Consider the following 22,143-nt stretch of genomic DNA (forward strand, 5'->3'; position numbering starts at 1 on the left):
CAAATGAGGAGATAGACAACCTAACAGACGCAAAATTCAAAACACTGGTGATAAAGATGCTCACAGAATTGACAGATACACTTGAGTACGGCAAACGCATAAGAGAAGTGAAGGCCATGCTAAGTGAAATGAAGAAAAATCCACACAAAACCAATGGTGAAGGGAAGAAAACCAAAGTTCAGATCAATGATTTGGAACATAAGGAAGAAAAAAACAGTCAACCAGTACAGAATGAGGAAGCAAGAATTGAAAAAAATGAGGGAAACTTCCCAAATTTTGTGAAGGCGATGGACATACAGGTCCGGGAAGTACAGAGGGTCCCCAGCGAGCTGGACCCAGTGGGGACCACACCAGGATACATCATGATTGAGATGTCAAAGGTGAAAGATAAAGACAGAGTTCTGGGAACAGCAAGAGAGAGGTGGAGAGTGCATACAGGGAGGTACCTATAGGACTATCAGCTGACTTCTCAGAAGACACTTTGCAGGCAGGAAGGGATTGGCAAGCAGTATTCAATGTGATGAAAGGCAACCTGCAACCAGAATTACTCTATCCAGCAAAGCTATCATTTGGAATGGAAGGGCAATGAAGTGCTTCCCAGACAAGTTAAAGCTAAAGGAGCTCATCATCACCAAGCCATTATTATATGAAATGTTAAAGGGACTTACTTAAGAAAAATAAGATCAAAACTATGAACACTAAAATGACAACAAACTCACAAATATCACCTCACAAATCTAAGAAATAAAAACAAAATCCAACAAAGCAAAGCAAAATAGGAACAGAATCATAGGTATGGGGATTATTTGGAGGGTTAGCTGGGAGAGGTAGGGGGAGAAATGGGAAAATGGTGCAGGGATTAAGAAGCATAATCGGTTTGTTTGAAATAGACAAGGGGAAGTTAAGAATAATATAGGAAAGGGTGAAGCCAAAGAACTTATATGCGTGACCCATGGACATGAACTAAGGGGGGTGGAATTGTTGGAGGGAAGGGGGTTACTGGGCAGAGGGGAGCAAAGGGGAAAGAAACTGAAACTACTGTAACAACATAATCAATAAAATATACTTTTTAAAAAACTTAAACCAACCTTGAATTCTTAGGATAAATATCACTTTTTCATGATGTATTATACTTATAATGTTACTGCTGAATTTTATTTGATTTTCTTTTATTGAAGTTTTTAATCTATATTCATAGAGGGTTTTGTTTAGAATTACTTTTTTTTATAATGTCTTCATTTGGTTTGGGTATCAAAGTAACACCTTAAATAGGAGATGGAGTATGCTAATAACTTCTGTTTTCTGAAGAAATCTGTCTAGTATATTTTTAGCATCATACTATCTTAATTACGGTTTTCTTAAAATAAATCTTAATATCCATAGTGTAAATTCATCATTATTTATGGTCTTCAAATGTGACTTTTAATTTTGGCTATTGCATTTTATGTAAATTTTACAATTATTTTCAAATCCTGAAAAAATAAGGTGGGATATATCCTCTACTACTTTTGTCTTGAGGAGATTGTGTAGAATTGGTGATGTTTTATGTTTAAATATTTAGTACTGAAAATTTTGCTTTAAACTGTTAACTATAAATTTAATTTTTTTTATAGTTGTAGGACTATTAGGCTATCTATTTTTTGGATGTTCGTGGACTTTAAAAATTCATCAATTTCATTTAAGTTGTACAAAATATTTGTGTGAGTTGCTCATAACGTCTTTCTATTACCTTTTCATATCTGAGATCTGGGGTGATATCTTTCATTTCTGATATTTATAGTGCATTTTCTTTCTCCTAGTGTTTTGTTTTGTTTTGCTTGTCTGTCTGGTTATAAATTATAAATTCATCAATATTATTAATCATTAAATAACCAACTTTTGATTTCACTAACTTTATTGTCATTTTGTTTCCAAATTTGTTGATTTCTGGTATTATCTTTATTTTTGCTTCCCTTTCATGTTTTAGGTTTATTTTACTCTTTTTTTCTAATTCTTTTTATTTTTAAAGATTATATACCTGAATGAAATATTTCTTATTTTCTAATATAAACATTTAACATTATAAAAGAGTGTTGTCTATGAATTATAGTAGACAACTGAATTATTACATACCTCTTAGATCAATATTTAACAATTGAAGGTAAAATGTAGAACATTTATTACTCTATGAAATCATTTACTCCTTCCCTTTATATTGTACTTATTATTCAAATTATTTCTAAATACATTGGAAATTCCACCAGATTTTTTATTTCACCAGTGTTAGAATTTTTTATTTTGACAATCTATTTTATGAAAAGAATTTGTGTAGGATTGGTAATTTTGTTTAATTTTAAATGTTTGGTAGAACAATTTGATGGAACAATAAGACATCTGCACCTGGAGTTCTCTTTTTAGGATGATTTAAATATATATTTGTTAACTTTAATATATATATAGGTTAAATATTTCATCTTGAATTAATTTTGATAAACTGAATCTTTCAAATAATTAGTACATTTTATTAAAGTTGCCACATCTACTTTTCAGAGCTTATCAAAATATTTTATAATTTTATATCTGTAATTGTGCCATATTTCTCATTCCTGATAAATTTTAACTTTTTATCCAGATGAGCTTCATAATGGTGTTACCAATGATGTTCATCCTTTCTAAGAATCAGTTTTTGATTTCACTAATATTCTCTCTTATTTTTCTGTTTTCTATTTCATTGATTGTTGCTTTACTTTTTCCTTTCTTCTGTTTAGATGCATTTTCTTTGACTTTTTACATATATATTGCCTAAAACATCAAAGATAGTAATGAGAAATCGCACAGCAATAACAAAATTTATCCTGTTGGGACTTACAGAGGACCCACAGCTGCAAATTCTAATTTTTGTCTTCTTATTTCTCACCTACATGCTGAGCATTACTGGAAATCTAACCATTATTATTCTTACACTCATGGATTCTCATCTTAAAACACCTATGTATTTTTTTCTTCGAAATTTCTCTATCTTAGAAATCTCATTCACAACAGTCTGTATTCCCAGATTTCTGTACAGTATAGCAACTGGAGATAATACCATTACTTATAATGCTTGTGCCAGTCAAATATTTTTTATTGGACTCTTTGGGGCCACAGAATTTTTTCTCCTGGCAGCCATGTCCTACGACCGCTATGTGGCCATCTGTAAGCCCCTGCATTACATGACCATCATGAACAACAGAGTCTGTACCATCCTCATCCTCTGCTGCTGGATCTCTGGGTTGATGATCATCATCACACCACTTGGAATGGGCCTCCAGCTGGAATTCTGTGACTCCAACACCATCAATCATTTTGGCTGTGATGCATCTCCCCTTTTTAAGATTTCATGCTCAGATACATGGTTCATAGAACAAATGGTTATAATCTGTGCAGTATTGACATTTATTATTACACTCATAGGTGTCATTCTTTCATACATATATATCATAAGGACAATTCTAAGGTTCCCTTCTGCCCAGCAAAGAAAAAAAGCTTTCTCAACTTGTTCTTCTCACATGATTGTTGTTTCCATCACTTATGGCAGCTGTATTTTTATCTACATCAAACCATCAGCCAAAGAAGAAGTGGACATCAATAAAGGAGTGTCAGTGCTCACTACATCTGTTGCCCCTTTGTTGAACCCCTTTATTTATACCTTGAGGAACAAACAAGTAAAACAAGCTTTCAATGACACAATCAAAAAATTGCATTTATCTTACACAAGTAAAAGGACACTGATATTGAACGATTAAATGAAAAGAAAATATTTATGTTTTAACATTTTTATGGAAGTTCTAACAGTTTTACTAAACATTAACTTTTTCATTATCCTTCTAATCCTGATTTGTGAACCTACTTGTAATAAATCATATCTTTCTCTCTTTAGTCTCAATCAAAATTCTATCATTAAAAGAACATGGAAATTTTTCACCGGTAAACAAAATCTTCCCTCATCTCTCATTAAGCTTTCCTAATATTATTCAAAAAGAAAATGTATAACATGTTAATTATAGTATTTATGTTTCCTGGGAAATTTTTGGAATGATAGTTTTGCTACACTCCTTTATTCATATATGTAAATATGCTGAATGAAACATTTAAGATATAGGAAGAAATATTTCATATTTGTTTTAAGGTAGTATAAGACAAACTTTAAAATAGAAGAACTCAAATAGAAATACCAAGTAAAATTAAAATATAGCAATCAAAGTAAAACAATAAATATCAAGAATCTGGAAACAAATATAATACACAAAAGATATAAGTAAGCCAGAATATTTAGAAAATTTACTTAGAAATGAGAAAAATTTAGACCACAGCTGCCTGACAATAACATGCAAGCACTCATACACATGTACACACACACAAACAAGATAAAAAATAAGCAAATTTTGTTTCCAGCACTGTCAGAATAACTAGTTTGTGCTCATGTTTTCTGCTTTAAATAATTCTAAAACTGAATTAGCTATGTGAGGAAATTTTGACAATAAGCAGCTCAAAACCATACCTGTCTGGAAAAGGAAAATTCAGTAAATGAGTCCATAATTAGCACTAGCTCTGTCCACACTATGAGTTAGAGACTAACACAAAAGGATTGTCTCTCTTAAGTTTTGTTGACAGAGAGAGCAGGTCAGCTAAAGTGATTAGTATCCTCACTCAGGTCAGGTCTACACTGAGCTGGGATTTGGGCACAAGTTCCCTGTAGTTGAGTGATTGAATGAAGACATGTAGAACAGATGTAGTCCTGGTTTACCAATGATAAGGCTGAGATTTCAACAGAGATATTAGCAGCCAAGAAGTCTGTGGGCTTGAAGTTTTGGCCCACCCAAAGTGAAGAGCACAGGCTTCTAGTTGGGAATGACAGGAATACCTTAGGAGTAAGGATCACATTCTAGAACAAGAGTCAGAAAACTGAGACCTGAGGGTAAAATCCATCTACCACTGGTTATTGTAAATAACAGACTTCATAGTCCAAAGAGACAAAAATGTTTACTATCTGGCCTTCTACACAAAAAGTCTGCCCACCTCTGGTGTAGGATTAACTTTTCCATTTTTACAATTTTAATCATTTGGGAGCATATAATGAGAAATAGTTTACTATGTAGCTACATTCTCTTAATCTACCCAAAAGTCTCTAGGGAGTAACTCTTGTCGACCAGCAAAAAGGATTCAATTAGTCCATCCCTCTGCAATACCCCCCTTAGTCCTTACATGTACTTCAAAACAAATTTTGAAAGGTTGCAAATTTTGGGAAGCCTGTCTCTTTAGTCCATTTACATTTAACTAACAACTGAAGTTATAACACATTGATGTATTTTCTTGTGTGTTTTTGTTTGTTTATATTTATTTATTTTTTAGTATATTTTATTGATTATGTTGTTACAGTAGTTCCATTTTTTTCTCCTTTCCTCCCCTCTGCCCAGTACCCCTCTTCCCTCCAGCAATCCCATTCCCCCTTAGTTCATGTCCATGGGTCATGCATATAAGTTTTTTGGCTTCACCTTTTCCTATATTATTCTTAACTTCCCCCTGTCTATTTTGGACCAATCAATTATGCTTCTTAATCCCTGCACCATTTCCCCATTTCTCCCCCTCCCCCCTCCCAGCTGATAACCTTCCAATGATCCCCATACCTATGATTCTGTTCCTATTCTGGTTTGCTTACTTGGATTTTGTTTGTATTTTTTAGATTCAGTTGTTGATAGTTGTGAGTTTGTTGTCATTTTAGTGTTCATAGTTTTGATCTTATTTTTCTTAAGTAAATCACTTTGACATTCTATATAATAATGGCTTGGTGATGATGGACTGTTTTAGCTTTACCTTTTCTAGAAAGCACTTCATCTGCCCTTTCATTCTAAATGATAGCCTTGCTGGATAGAGTAGTCCTGGTTGCAGGTTGCCTTTCATCACATTGAATACTGCTTGCCAGTCCCTTCCTGCCTGCAAAGTGTCCTCTGAGAAATCAGCTCATAGTCCTATAGGCACTCCCCTGTAGGCAACTCTCCACCTCTCTCTTGCTGCCCCCAGGACTCTCTCTATCTTTCACCTTTGGCATCTCAATCATGATGCATCCTGGTGTGGTCCCCTCTAGGTCCAGCTCACCTGAAACCTTCCGTGCTTCCTAGACCTGTATGTCCATCTCCTTTGCAAAATTTGGGAAGTTTTCCTCATTTTTTTCAATTCTTGCTTCCTCATTATGCATTTTTCTTCCTTAAGTTCCAAATCATTGATCAGAACCTCTGTTTTCTTCCCTTCACCATTGGTTTTGTGTGGATTTTTCTTCATTTCACTTAGCATAGCCTTCACATCTTCTCTTATGCGTTTGCCATACTCAAGCATATCTGTCAAGCCTGTGAGCATCTTTATCACCAGTGTTTTGAATTCTGCATCTGTTAGGTTGTCTATCTCCTCATCTGTTAGGTTGCCTATCTCCTCATCTGTGAGGTTGGCTATCTCCTCGTCGCTTAGTTCTCCCACTGGAACCTTGATCCATTCCCCCTTTTGGGCCATACTTCTCTGTCTCCTCATTCTGACAGGCTCCTGTGTTTGTTTGTCTCTATGTCTTAGGCAGAGCTGTCGCTCCTGTTACCTTGTAAGGGGCCGAGCCTTAGGGATTCGTCAGTAAAAAGTGACCTGTTTCACCACATTGTGGCACTGTATGTGGGGAAGGGGCCTGAGAGGGAACAATGCTGCCTGCCCAGCACTCGCCCCTTTTCTGGGCACCTCTCCCATCTCCACACCAGACTGCCACCCCTCTAGCTGCTGCCCTTGCCGTTGTTCCCAGAGTGGGTGGGTCTGCAGATGTTCTAGGACCATGGGGGCCCTTTAAACAATCTGACTCTGCTGAGAGACCAGCAGTTTCTGCCTCCACCCCAACCCCCACTGGTCTGCACAGTCAGAAGCAATGAGGCTTGATTTTTCCTGGTGCTGGGACCGTGAGCTGTGAGGTCTGGTGAGGAAGTGGGAATGCTCCCCAGGTGTCCCTTTTGGCTTTAAAACGTGTGACTGCGCTTTCTGCTGGCCTGCCATTGCCGCTGCTGCTGCCGCCACCACACCATGTCTTCTCCGCCCCGGCTCTGCCTCTCCTACTTGTCTGGATGAGTATTTCTTCTTTATATCTTTGTTTGCTGGACTTCCAAGCAGTTTTATTTTCTGGAACTTCTGGTTGTTTCTAGTTTTGAGGTAGTTGTATTTCTTCTTAGTTGTGAAGGGATATGCAGCGTGTCTGTCTATGCCTCCATCTTGGCCAGAAGTCGTCTTTATATAACACATAGATCTTTTATTACAAATGGGGGATTCACTTGCTTTGCCACTTAATATAATATTTTGTTCAACCCACCAATTTCTATAAATCCTAAATATCACCTCAACCTCCCCTGCAAATAACAAACTAATTCACAGCTCTCAAAATTGCATATGTGTAATTTAAAATCAAACCATGGGCATATACACTTTATGGCTCCTGAATTCTGTTGAGCCATCTGCGTGAACTCTCATCATTTGGCTAATCCTTTATGTTCCATAAATGTAAGGCACTGTCCCTGAAGTTTGGATAGTGTCTGTCAAGTGTTATTTGGCTGAATCATCACAAGAGCAGCCTGTTCTACATTCACGCAAAAGTAGCTTTTAATTTTCGGACAAAGCCACCTCAAGCTGGAAAATGTAACTGTTTTTCTGTTTTAAAGAGAATGCATTTACTAATTCTTATATTTTGTCTCATGTGAAAAAAGAATTCTTTGTCCTACATATTTAAAGTAGACGTTAGAATTTTCTGTTTTTAAATAAAATCTAATATGATACATGTCAAAGTCAGACAATTTATTAAGATAATTTAAAGCTGACATTTGATTTTTCTCTCTTTGACAAAAATTTATCATTTCTGATTTTGTAATTTATGACCCAAAATATGCAATAGCACATATTTGTTATATAAACTAAACTTTTATATATTTGATTAGTGCCTTAAAATAGATGCTTTATTGAATCAACAGTAAAAAAAAAGTGAATGACCAACTACCCTCTTCATATAGACTACTTGAAAACTTTGTTACTCAAAATGTTTATTTTAGCTTTTTTTTTTTGATAAGTAGATCCTCTGTGAAAACAGCAGAACAGTGAAAACTGATTATATATACTTAATGCAAAATTTACAGTGGTTATAGACAAATTTCTGTTCTCTAGATGGAAATTTATAATATAGTGGAATATAGCTGTGTGTTATGGAAATTAAAGTAGAATTTAGTACAAGTCTCTATTAGCAGGAAAAGAGCATAACAAGGATTTTTTCAGAGAGCCATATTTGTAGCTTTACTCTGGTAAGATTCACCAAATCATTGAAAGCCTGCAACTAATCCTTAAGCAAAAGTAGAATGCACTACCATACTACCTAGTGATTGCATTATTCTTAGGCATTTATCCATGATAAAATCTGTACATAAATATTTGTAGCAACTTTATTAAAATCAAAAATTGGCAACAACTCAGTTGTCCTTCAAAAAGTAAACAATGGATCAAATTATTACATATATATACCATGGAATGCTACTTGTGACATAAAGAAACAAACTATTGATATTGAAGGACATTTAGATTGTCACCAATTTTTGTTATTAAAAAGTCATATAAAGAAACAAACTATTGATACAGACAACTTGGATTAATCTCCATGGAATTATATCAAATGTAAAAAGCCAATCCCAGAAGTTATATAATCTATGATATGTTTTATATAATACTGAAATTACAAAACTACTGAAATAGAGAACAAATTAGTGAATGCCAGTGATGGGGGTCAGTGGGAAAAATGGATAGTGGTTTGGCTAAAAAAGAGCAAAAAGGGGTATCTTTATGGTAATGATTGTGTGATTGTCAAAATCCTGGCTGTGAGATTGTACTGTATTCTTATAAGATGTTACCATTGAAGGAAACTGGGTAAAGCATACATGAGTTATTTCTGTATTATTCCTTAAAACTACATGTGCATCTATAATTACCTCAAAACAAAACTTTTATTGAAAAAAGAAAATGCACCACACCAAAATCAAAGATAGAAAAAAATAGTATGCGCTAAAATTATTGTAAAAGCACTACTAATTACAGCATAAAACTAGAAACTATACAAAGAAAGAAAAACAGTAGTGTGGGTAAATAAAATATAGCTAGTTCACCTAAAAGAATATTATGAAGCAATAAGAATGAATGACCTACAATCACATGCAACAACATGAAAGAAACTCATTAACTTATGGGAGTCAGACATTTCATGCTATATGACTCAACTAGCATAAAATACAATAACATGAATAACTAATCTGCATTATTATAAATAAGGGCAGTGATTTTCCTGGCAAGGGGGCTCATAGATAAACCCACAACCAACATCATACTCAACAGGCAAAAACTTAAAGTATTTCCCTAAATATCAGGAACAAGACAGGGATGTTCACTTTTACCACTTATTCAACATAGTACTGGAAGTTCTAGCCACCGCAATAAGACAAAAATAAATAAATAAATAAAAGGCATCCGAATTAGTAAGGAAGAAGTAAAATTGTCATCATTTGCAGATAACATGATACTATATAGAGAAAACCCTAGAGTCTACCAAAAAAACTATTGGAACTGATAAAAAAAGTACCAGGATAAAAAAATCCATATTTAAAAATCAGTGGCATTTTTATATACTAATAAAGAACTATCAGAAAGAGAAACTAAGAAAATAATCCTATTTAAATTGCAGGAAAAATTTATGGTATCTGGAAATAAATTTAACCAAGGAGGTAAAAGACCAGTACTTGGAAAATTATAAGACACTAAAGAAAGAAATTGATGAAGGTACAAATAAGTGGAAGTGCATTCTGTGCTCATAGATACAAAGAATTAACATTATTAAAATGTCCATAATATATAAAGTAAGACACACATTTAATGCAATGCCTATGAAAATACCAATGGCACAGAACAGGGACAATATTCCAAAAATTTATCTAGAACCACAAAAGGCCTTGAATAGCCTCAGCAATCTCAAGTAAGAAGAAAAACTTGGAGTAATTATGCTATCCAATAGCAAACTATACTACAAGGCCCTAGTAATCAAAACAACATGGTACTGACACAAAAACAGGCATATTGTTCAATGGAAGAGAACAGAGAGCCCAGAAATAAACTCACACTTTTAAGGTCAATTAATATTTGACAAAGGAAGCAATGAGCTACAATGGGATAAAGACAGTCTATTCAAAAAATGGTGTTGGAAAAATTGAACAGATACATGCAAAATAATGAAAGTAGACAACCTCCTTATACTATATAGAAGAATAAACTCAAAATGGATTAAAGACTTAAATGTAAGATTCAAGACTGTAAAACTCCGGGAAGAAAACCTAGGCAGTTAAATCTCAGACATATCTCATAGCAATATTTTTTCTGATATATCTCTTCAGGCAAGGAAAACAAAAGGAAAAAAGTAACTACATTAAACTAAAAAGTTTTTGCACAGCAAAGAAAAAATCAGCAAAGTGAAAAAACAATACACTGATTGGGAGAACAGATTGGCCAAAGATATATCTGATAAGGGGTTAATTTTCAAAATGTATAAAGAACTTAACTTAACACCAAAAAATAAATAATAGAATTAAAAATTGGGCAAAAGACCTGAATAAACACTTCTCCAAAGGAAACATATAGATGACCAATAGACATACAAAAAGGTGCTCAATACCCCTACTCATTAAAGAGATGCAAATGAAAACCACAAGGAGATACCACCTCACACAGGTCAGAATGGCCATCATTAACAAATCCACAATCAAGTGCTGGTGAAGGGGTGGAGAAAAGGAAATAGTCGTGCATTGTTGATGGGAATGCAGACTGATACAGCTAACATGGAAAACAGAATGGAGTTTCCTCAAAAATTTAAAAATGGAACCACCTTATGACCCAGTAATTCTACTTCTTGGAATATCCAGAAGAAACCCAAAACACTGTGTCAAAAGAATAAAAGCACTCCTCATTCTTGCAAGATTTGGAAGTAGCCCAAGTGTCCATCAGTAGATGAGTGAATACAAAGTTGCAGTATGTTTACACAATGGAATACTACTCTGCTGTTAAAAAAAAGAAAAAAAGAAATCTTGCTTTTTGTGACAGCATGTGTGGACCTAGAGGGTGTTATGCTAAGTAAAACAAGCCAAAGACAAACCATGATTTCACTTATATGTGGAATCTAATGAACAAAATTAACAAAATAAAAACAGACATATAGAGACAGAGAACAGACTGACAGCTGTCAGAGGGGAAGGGGCTTGAGGCTGGGTGATATGGTGAAGGGATTAAAAAATTCATAGACATAAGCAACAGTCTGGTGATTACCAGAGGGAAAGTGGCTTGGGGGCAGGTAGAGAAGGGTAAATGGGGAATAAATGGTGATGAAAGGACACCAGACTTTAGATGATGAACACAATGCAATATACAGATGCTGTGTTATAGAACTGTACATTTGAAACTTATATAATTTTATTAACCAACGTCACCTCAATAAAGTCAATAAAAGGAAAGTTTTTAATTCCAGCCAAGATGGAGGCCCAGACAGACATGCTGAGTCTCCCTCCACAACTAAGAAGGAATACAACTACCTCAAAACTAGAAACAACCAGAAGTTCCAGAAAATCAAACTGCATGGAAGTCCAGCAAAGATATAAAGAAGAAATATTCATCCAGACAGGTAGAAGGGGTGGAGCTGAGGTGGAGAGGATGTGGTGTGGTGGCAGCGGCGGTGGCAGCAGCAGGCCGGCAGAAAGCACAGTCGTACGTTTTAAAAAGTTGTGAGGGACACCTAGGGAGCGCTCCCAGCACCAGACCAGACCCTGCAGCTAATGGTCCCAGCGCCAGGGAAAATAAAGCCTCATTGCTTTCAACTGGAAAAACCAGTGGGGGTTGGGGTGGAGAAAGAAACTGCCAATCTCTGAGCAGAGTCCGCTTGTTTAAAGGGCCCCCACGGTCCTAGAACATCTGCAGACCCACCCAGTCCAGGAATAATAGCCAGGGCTGAGAGAGACTCTGGGTGCCTCAGAGTGGATGAAGAAACTACTCAGACACTCTCCATCTGAGGAAGAAGAGAGGGGGTTTTCTCTAGTGGAAAATCGCCCCCATTTCTTTATTAGCCAGGGGTTTTATCCACTTTCCACATGCGAAAGTACTTAAGGAAAATATGCAGCCCTTCCCAAGTGGTAGGGAGTGAAAGGGAAATGCAGATCAATACAGGGTTGAAACATCCAGGTATTTTACACAAGGTCAAAAGCATTTCCTCTTAATCGTTCTGTTCTTCACATTTTACTGACAAGGATTTGAGGCTTTACAGAGAAAAACGGAGCATGTTCCCTTTTCCTTAAAAGCCATTTTGTATTTTTATTCTATCTTTAAAATCCTCTGGAGGGTGGGATTCAGAGCAGACCTGAAGACAACCTACCAGCTAAGGGCCCAGTTGGGGGTGGCTTCGCATAGCGGTCAGAGTCTTTTAAACCAAGCCTCTCTGCTTCCCACATCTCCCCATGCTTGTCTGTCCCCCACACAGAGCAACAGGTAGAGAGGTGCCAGTACCATACAAAGTGGGAGAAGTGCCTGGAAAAGGGGTGAGTGCTGAGCTGTTGGCATTGTTCCCTCTCGGAACCTTCCCACAAACACAGCGCCACAACATGGTGAAACAGGTCACCCTATACTGATGAATGCCTAAGGCTCCACCCCTTAAAACGTAACAGTAGCGACAGCTCTGCCTAAGACATAGAGACAAACAAACACAGGAGCCTGTCAAGATGAGGAGACAGAGAAGTATGGCCCAAAAGGGGGAATGGGAGTTCTCCAGTGGGAGAACTAAGCGACGAGGAGATAGCCAACCTCACAGATGAGGAGATAGCCAACTTAAGAGATGCAGAGTTCAAAACACTGGTAATAAATATGCTCACAGGCTTGACAGATATGCTTGAGTATGGCAAATGCATAAGGGAAGAAGTGAAGGCTATGCTAAATGAAATGAAGAAAAATCCATACAAAACCAATGGTGAAGGGAAGAAAACCAAGGTTCCAATCAATGATTTGGAACATAAGGAAGAAAAAAACAGTCAACTAGTACAGAATGAGGAAACAAGAATTGAAAAAAATGAAGAGAGGCTTAGGAACCTCTGGGACAACTTTAAACATGCCAACATCCAAATCATAGGGGTGCCAGAAGGAGAAGAGGAAGAGCAAGAAATTGAAAACTTATGTGAGAAAATAATGAAGGAAAACTCCCCAAATTTGGCAATATATACTGTCAATGTTACAAGTCCAGGAAGCACAGAGAATTCCAAACAAGCTAGACCCAAAAAGGACCACACCAAGACACATCATCATTAAAATGCCTAAGGTTCAAGATAAAGAGAGAATCTTAAAAGCAGCAAGAGAAAAGCAGAGAGTTACCTACAAAGGGATGCCTATAAGGCTATCAGCTGATTCCTCAAAAGAAACTTTGCAGGCAAAAAGGGACTGGCAAGAAGTATTCAAGGTGATGAAAAGCAAGGACTTACAACCAAGATTACTCTATCCAACAAAGCTACCATGCAGAATGGAAGGGCAGATGAAGTGCTTCCCAGACAAGGTGAAGCTAAAGGAGTTCATCATTACCAAGCTATTGTATGAAAGGTCAAAGGGACTTACTTAAGAAAAATAAGATCAAAATTATGAACACTAAAATGACAACAAACTCACAAATATCAACAACAGAATTTTAAAAATAAAAACAAAATCCAACTAAGCAAACCAGAATAAGAACGTAATCATAGGTATGGGGATCATTTGGAGGGTTATCAGCTGAGAGGGGGAAGGGGGAGAAATGGAAAAATGGTGCAGGGATTAAGAAGCATAATTAGTTGGTAAAAAGTCGACCGGGGGAAGTTAAGAATAATATAGGAAAAGTGAATCCAAAGAACTTATATACACAACCCATGGACATGAACTAAGGGGGGGTGGGATTGCTGGAGGGAAGGAGGGTACTGGGCAGAGGGGAGCAAAGGGAAAAAAATTTGGACTACTGTAACAACATAACCCATAAAATATGCTTTAAAAAATTATATCCTCCTGCTTAAAGGTAAATTATTTGATTAATATCATTAGTAATATATAATATCTCTAGTAATAGATATTGGTAATTCTATAAACAATTTTTATTTCTTCATTGAGTTATCTGTTTATACCCTTTGCCCTTTTCCATGTTGTTTAAGAATTTCTTATCAACACACATACTCTATTTTCATTTGAAGAGTATTATGGTTGTGTATTTTTTATCTTTATAAATTTATATTTTGCCAGTTTACATTTCAAGTTTATTTATGATATAAGATTTTTCATTACATGGTGTTTCATTCACTTCAAGTCTTCTTCTAAATCTTTAAAGGTCCCTTGTAAGTAGATACTCAGCTGGAATAAGTAATACTTTATGATGGACAAGTAGTAAAACAATGCTGGTTTTATTTCATTTAATTTAATACTTTGAGAGTCCCTTAAGGAAAAGCAGGCGGGAAATGTTTTGATCGATGAACCTTTGGTTTTCAAATCAAAATTCATAATCATAACAAATACAGGTGGGTAAAGGTTACTATAATAAAGAAATCACAAATAAAATTCTAATAAATCAAAAATTTCATAATCCATGGGTTGTCATTATTTATTGCAAACTCTATGTTAAAATTCCACATATTCTATTCATTATTAAAGTGGAAAAATACAAAATTTGTTTTAAGAAACTATTACATTTTATTCTCTTTATGAAAACATTTCACCTTGCTCAGTAGCTTACCCTCTTTAAGTGTGTAATCCAAGTTTTTAATATCATCTTCTATTGCAAATTAAGTTTCCAGAAACCATGAATTTGAATATGTCTTGTATAAGTGTAACTTGCTGTATAAAAATTAATCATTCAAATAATCAAACACACATTTATTGTATACCTATCTAATTCCAGACAGATAGGGGCTCGATCCTTACTTTACGAGGCTTACAACACATAACCTCAAGGATGCAAACACATAATCCCAATATTGCTATAGGGTATATAATTAGTGTTGTAATAAAGGTCTGTAAAAATAACATGAAGCATAATACATAAGTAATTTTCAAGATCTGGGAGGCCTTTCAAGAGAAAGTAATAATTATGCTAAAACTAAAATTAGACATAAGAAAAGAGGATGAAAATATAAATATATGCAAATAACAGAGGTGTTAGATAAGCACAAGCATTTGGAGAATTATTTCATCTAATGCTTAGAACTGGATTTTGAGATATTAAGCCTGGTCAGCAAAGGCTTCAGCAAGTACACAATGTGGGACGGGACACTGCACAGAACACATAAACTTTCCACGCCTGCCTCAGTTTCTCCATATATAACCCACACCTCATACTTCAATAAATATATTCAATTAGAACTGTTTAGCACTCAGTAAAAGAAAACACTTACTTTGAACAATTCAAACAGTGTTGAAACTAATACAAGATGTACTTTTAAGAAGATAAAGGTAATAAGTCTGGAATGGTTGAAGGGTCAAAACAGAGATATTTTGTGTTTTTGACTTATTTTGAACTTTTATTTGATATTAAGTAATTTGAAGGTTTTTGTGTGTAAGAATCACCAGGGTAGTCTTATAAATGGAATTTCAAGTTACCATTCCTGGTGTGCCAGAGTCATTATGTCTGGAATACTGTCAATGTTTAATATATAATCAGGTTATTTTGAAATGGTATTCTTTACTGACACTGTCAACAAAGAGAGTCACTGAAAGTATATTTAAGATCTACATTTTAATAGTCAGATATTTACTTTTGGAAGCTTACTCTTACAAATTATACTAAATTTGACAATTTAGAGTCAAGAGAACAAGTGAAGGAACACCGCTTTAAACTGTGGGGAAATTTTGAAGTTTAGTATATAAATGTGACAGTGGGTCTATGACACAAATAATGGAGTCAGAGACACTCCAAAAAAAGAATGAGGGGTTTTATTAAACTTTGTATTGTGGAACTAATGGAGAGGGAGAAATATTAGTCCTCCTTTTTCATTCCCCATTTCTATACTCATCAAATATGCATTGAATTATTTTGAGGAAGTACTTTCTAATCACTTCATAAAAGTTATAGGTCACACAGAGTTAACAAAAATATGCATAGTTATCCACAAAGGATCAGATTTCTCAATCAAATGAGGAATCAAGATGAAGCTAGAAAATTATATTTTTATCATTTACTTGCTCTGTTATTATTTGCTGCATTCTGGCTTGATAGATATTGGGGTATATCTTAGGTTCTAATTGTTTTTAAAAATTTTTTAGCAGTCTGTGTGTATGTGGATGTGTGTGTGTGTGTGTGTGTGTGTGTGTGTTCACATATAAGTAAATTTCTTCTCAAAAAGCCAAAGCAAGGAAAAGTACTATTTTACTTTATCTGAGCTTTGGGAGTAGTGAGATATATTTTCAACCAGGAACTCATTATAATTGATCCAGTTTACTGTCTTTAATATTTTGTTAAGTAGTATAGTAGTCAGAGCTGCCTAGATATTGGGAGTTTCTCTCCACAACACAGGACCCTCATTCTGTTTAGAATGTTACACATGAGTGTGATATTCTCATAGGATGCCCGGGAACTTCCTCTGCCCACTTTCCCAGTACCTCTGTCAATGAGTCTTTCTGCTAAATGGTTTAGCAGAGTTACATGTCCATGTCATTGGAAAGTTTATGCCTTAATTTACATTTTCAATTGTACTTCCTAGGAGCATGTTTCAAATGGAAAAGTAGAAGTGCATGAGATTTTACGTCAATTATTACTTTAACCTGAGCCACTTCACTACCCAGTCACAGCAATTTTAAGAATTAAATTTGCTTTTAAATTAAAACAATCCTCTTATTTCCTCTGGAGAAACAATCTGCTTCCAAATGTTAATTTTATTATAATTTCATGATTATGCATCTGTTTAAAAGAAGCATGCAAGGGGAGAAGGGGAGAGAGAAAGATGGATAAATATGGGGGAGAGGGGACAGGAAAAGATAGATTAGATTTTAGCTACATGAAATGAAGTTTTTTCAGAATGTCTGGAGCAGCCTGATTCTTATACAGATCTCTTCTTGGTATAGTGTAAAATCAAAACATCATTTGATTTTCATTATGAAAATGTACTTTTATGTATATGTATTCATTTTATGTCTGAGGAAATGCAACTGTATGCATATGATCTCAAGTAACTTTTCTCAGATCAAGTAGACAATAATATAAGACTTCCATTGCAGGGCCACAAAGTTTCCTTTATTTTTATCACCTTTTTCATCATCATCATCATATTTCTAAAACATTCAAGTGTATGTATAAAACTGATTTAAATTTCTTGTTGACATATGAAATCACTATGCTTATTCATTTTCTGATTTAATCTATGTTTGAAAGAGGAAAATATTGTTTATGACAGTACTGTATTGTGTTAATTGATGTTCAATTTTTTTACCACTGTATTTATATTGCACTGATAGCAAATGATAATGTAATATTTGTAATAATATATTAAACATATAGATAATAGTTGATAAATTCATAATTATGATTCTGTGTCAATCACAGAATCGATATATAAATTAAAAATTGGCAGGGACTTAGAATATGGGGAAATGGGGAGGTGTTATTTAAAGGGTACAAAATTTTAGTCATAAGATGAATGATTAAGTATGGGGATCTAATATACAGCATGATAACAAGCTACCATACTTATTATATACTTAAAAGTTACTGAGAGAGTAGATCTTAAATGTTCTCAGGACAGAAATTTGTAATTATGTATGCTAGGTTTGTGTTAGCCTCCTGTGCAAAATAATTACTTTAGTAATAACATAATTTATGTCTACTGTGCCCTATAAAAACATACTTTTCAACAAGGATGCCAAAGGTATCTGAAGTAACATGAATGTATGTATTACATGGATTGAAGCAGTCATGTTAAAATCTTCAAACACTGCCCTATTTAATGGGATAAACTGATCAGGAAGGTGCAACATAAATCTCATCTCTCCTAGCTTGTCCCTAATGCTGATATCATTTTTTGGCAGAGCCACTTGTAGAAGCAATGACTGGAAATTTCTGAGACCATGTTTTTTGTTATTTTCAAAGTATCTGCATTGAAATTTTTGTTGCCAACTCATCACATATACTTTTCTTAGATTTTCTCTAAGTACAGGGGAAATCAGGATACCATTTCCGATTGTCCTCTTCCCTGTGTGGCTCAAATTTACCGTTTGTCAGTGAGACTTTGTGCAAAATTTGGAAGTTGGAAGAGAAGCAAAGGCTATTATTCTCCAGAAGTGTTTGTGGCCAGACTGATGAACAGACAGGAGATCCACAGTGGTTTTTCAGTATTTGAGAGCTACCTACTTTACTGCTACGGCTATTGATAGATGCTTTCTCAGAAATTACTGAGAGTCACTGCCATTTCCCACAGGCTATCCTGAACCAGTCTCCACAGGGCTGCAACCTGAGATATTTGATATTCATTTCCTCAATACTCTATCAGGTGTTCAAAAATGGTTTCCCTAGCTCTTCACAAGCAAGTTGAGTTTTGAAGCCTGTTGCATTAAAGATATCATAGAAATCAATTTGGAACTGAGATAGGCTGCTAAAATGAGCAACAAAATAGCCAATGGCATTCCTCCACACATATTCTACTTTTTCTCCTCTACGGCCTTTCCTAATGCTCCAACTACCTTGAAGAATAGAGTCACCAAGACATGGAGAAGCAATGCCTTCAATCTATTTCCCTTTGGCAGACAGCTTATTTCAAATGACATTATGGTATGATAGAGGCTTTCAGTGATTGACATTTCTGAATATTGTTTATACTGACTTTTCACACTGGCCAAAGTAAATGATTCAGTCTCGGGGAGAGATTCCTCAGAAAATAAGAATACCAAAATGTAGGACTAGGGGAGAGAAAAAAAGCTATGACTAAAGGTTACCAGAGATTCTACTAAATCAAATCTCCAAAAAGAATGAACTAAGGATGCATGCGATAGAATGGGTGCACTTAAAAACACTATGCTGAGGAAGTAATGCCAAAGTTTATTCTTTGTGGTTTCTTCTATAAGAAATCCCAGAAAAGGCAACACTAATCTTCAGTGACTGAAAGGAAATCAGTGGGTACCTGAATCCAAGGAAGGCATGGGTGTGGGAAAATGACTGGTAAAAGGCAAAGGGAAATACTTAATCTAATGTAAATGTCCTCTGTCTCTATTAATATACAATTATCAATATTTGTTCAAATCCATTCATTTAAAATACTTGTTCAAATCCATTCATTTAAAATATTTGTTCAAATCTATTCATTTAAAATAATTGTATGCACTTTTATGTAAAATATACTTACTTAACTTAAGTAAACTGATTCAACCAGAATGGACAGGCATATAATTTACAAATTTATTTAAAATATATAGAAATATCCCCAAACCCAGATATAAAAAATTATACCCAAATTTTTTTCATGGATTACTATTATTTGTAAGACTAATACTATAATGCAATGTAAGTAATTTTAATCAAAGCCTGGAGTTAAATTATTTCTATGCAAAACAATAACTAATAATGTTTACAAATACCATATGCTTAATCATTGTGACTCTCTAGTTGAAACTTATTTATTAGAATCTCAGTTTTTTTCCACATTTATAACTCTGATTATAGAACCTTTGAACCTTTTATTTCTTTATTCATCTTTTGTGTTTCAGCAAAAATGATAATTTTTGAATGGTGACTTTGATCTTTTAAAGTATTTAATTTCTCTATTTCATCACAATAGCAATTGCATTATAATAATTATCAGATTTTTAGTTTGTCTCTCACAGTTTTAGCAGAAAAATAATTAACAGCACATTCAATGCTTAGCAATTAGCACACACATGTTGAGATAATTAACTACATATATCTAGCAAGATTTATTTCTTGAAAGCATTCAGTACATAAAAGTATCAATTATGGGAAGAGATATTTCTAATCAAAATGGAATTTAATATTATGGATTCAAGAAGGTAGATTACCACTAAAGAGTAAAAATGTCTATTCAGAAAGAACAGAGAGACATGCAAGATCAGGAAGACTTATTAAACATAATATTATATTAATCTTTGAGGGGAGAAATGGCATAACTATGAATTAAAAAACTGAACATTGTTTTAAATTCTCCATTCATGTTTCAACAACATATTATTAACATCCCAATTTTGTCTCTTTGTTTTCAAAATAACAAAACCTTTGAAGCATATCCTTGAGAGCATCTTTCACCTGTTGGTTCCTTAGAGTGTAAATGAAGGGGTTTAGTAATGGAGCAACAGAGGTATTGAGCACAGATATGCCTTTAGTTAAAGTCACCCTTTCCTTTGCTGAAGGTTTCATATACATAAAGATACAACTCCCATAAGTAATAGAGACGACCACCATGTGTGAGGAACAGGTAGAAAAGGCCTTCGTTCGTTGTTGAGCAGAAGGGAATTTTAGAATGGTTTTGATGATGTATGTGTAGGAAAGGACCACTAACAACAAAGTGATCACAAGTGTCACCACAGCTAGGACAAAGGCCATCAATTCTATGAAACGTGTATCTGTGCAAGAGATCTGTAGTATAGGAGAAGTGTCGCAGAGGAAGTGATCAATAGTTTTGGAAGCACAGAAATCCAGCTTCAGTCCCAAGACCAAAGGGGGAAATATGATTAGGAATCCAGTTACCCAAGAGCTGACGACAAGATGAAAGCACACTTTGCTGTTCATGATGATGGGGTAATGCAACGGTTTGCAGATGGCAACATAACGGTCATAGGACATGGCAGCAAGAAGGTAAAACTCTGTAACTCCTAATAAAAGAAAAAAGAATAATTGAGTTGCACAACCATTGTAGGAAATTGTTTTGTCTCCAGTCAGAATGCTTATTAAAAATCGTGGAATGCAGACGGTTGTGAATGAAATCTCTAAGAAAGAGAAATTTCGGAGGAAGAAGTACATTGGCGTCTTGAGATGGGGATCCAGCATGGTGAGGAGAATGATAATTAAGTTCCCCGTCAGGCTCAAGATGTAGTTGAGAAATAAAAAGAGGAAAATCACAGTTTGCAATACAGGGTCATCTGTCAATCCAAGCAAAATGAATTCTATTTCTGTCGACTTGTTCATTTCTCTTTTTTCCTATCAAAGCTAGAGAAAACAAAAATTAAAGCACACCTGAGAAGATAGATTTCTTATTTTTCAGCCATAAAATGTTTCACATTCAGAAACTTATTAATGTGCAAATATTTTCACAAATCTACTTTGAGTTCATCAAAATGAACATGTCCTCTAAAGTCAGTCATCTTTATAAAAATGCTGAGTATTTCTTCCTCAACAAACTGGGCTTATCATCATTCAAAATTTACCTGCGCAATTTAGTACTGATCTATCACCTATCTTTCAAAGACTTCAATAGACTATTTAAATAGTTTATATTTTCTATTTTCTAACTTTAGCAAATATTTCAAGTAATTTTATTCCATTTATTCATCACCAAGTTCCATTTTATATACCCTTTCTTATATTTTTGGTATCATTTTCTTTAAATTTCTAAAATTTCATCTATTTGCCTATTCATATATTTTACCAGTGACCTTTAGGTTCAACACTTAGAAAACTTCTCATAAATCATTAACAATGACTCAAATCTGGATGATTTAGGAAATAAACAGAAAAACTGAAATTGGTCATCCTATATTTAATCCATTTTTACATTATTCAATTTATAATAGTTTCATATTATCTTATTTCTGGTTGTGTAGATTACATTAAGAAGCTACACCTTTTCATTAGAGTATAAAATGATTTTAAGCACAGTCACAGTTCTTGTCACTGACTAGTGTTATAGCAAAATTTCATAGTAACTAATTGTAATTTGTTTTTTTATTAATTACATTTTTTGTAGTAGGTCAAGGTTCTGTGTCTTCGCCAAATTTTCAAAATTGCCAAGTGATATTCAAAAGGCTTTCATTTTTTCCTGTTTTAAAATATAAGCTATAGTAGAAAAAAATCAAACAGCAGGTATTGATTTTTTTATCAATTAAGTT

At 34.6% G+C, this 22,143-nt stretch overlaps 2 protein-coding genes across 2 annotated transcripts; one reads left to right on the forward strand and one right to left on the reverse strand.

Annotated features, from left to right (window-relative positions):
- Positions 1-2,801: 2,801 nt before the first annotated feature.
- Positions 2,802-3,764, forward strand: LOC150011905 (olfactory receptor 6C2-like). Its single transcript, XM_090275137.1, has one exon. It carries the CDS (start codon positions 2,802-2,804, stop codon positions 3,762-3,764), a length of 963 nt encoding a protein of 320 aa, XP_090131263.1.
- Positions 3,765-14,256: 10,492 nt separating this feature from the next.
- LOC150011906 (olfactory receptor 6C6-like) lies at positions 14,257-21,223 on the reverse strand. The gene is made up of 2 exons (XM_090275138.1): positions 20,313-21,223; positions 14,257-14,284 (listed from the first exon to the last, which is right to left on the reverse strand). Exons 1-2 carry the CDS (start codon positions 21,221-21,223, stop codon positions 14,257-14,259), a joined length of 939 nt encoding a protein of 312 aa, XP_090131264.1.
- Positions 21,224-22,143: the final 920 nt, after the last annotated feature.

The sequence above is a fragment of the Furipterus horrens genome, unplaced genomic scaffold, assembly GCF_987537825.1.
Source record: "Furipterus horrens unplaced genomic scaffold, mFurHor1.1.pri manual_scaffold_4, whole genome shotgun sequence".
Taxonomy (NCBI): Eukaryota; Metazoa; Chordata; class Mammalia; order Chiroptera; family Furipteridae; genus Furipterus; species Furipterus horrens.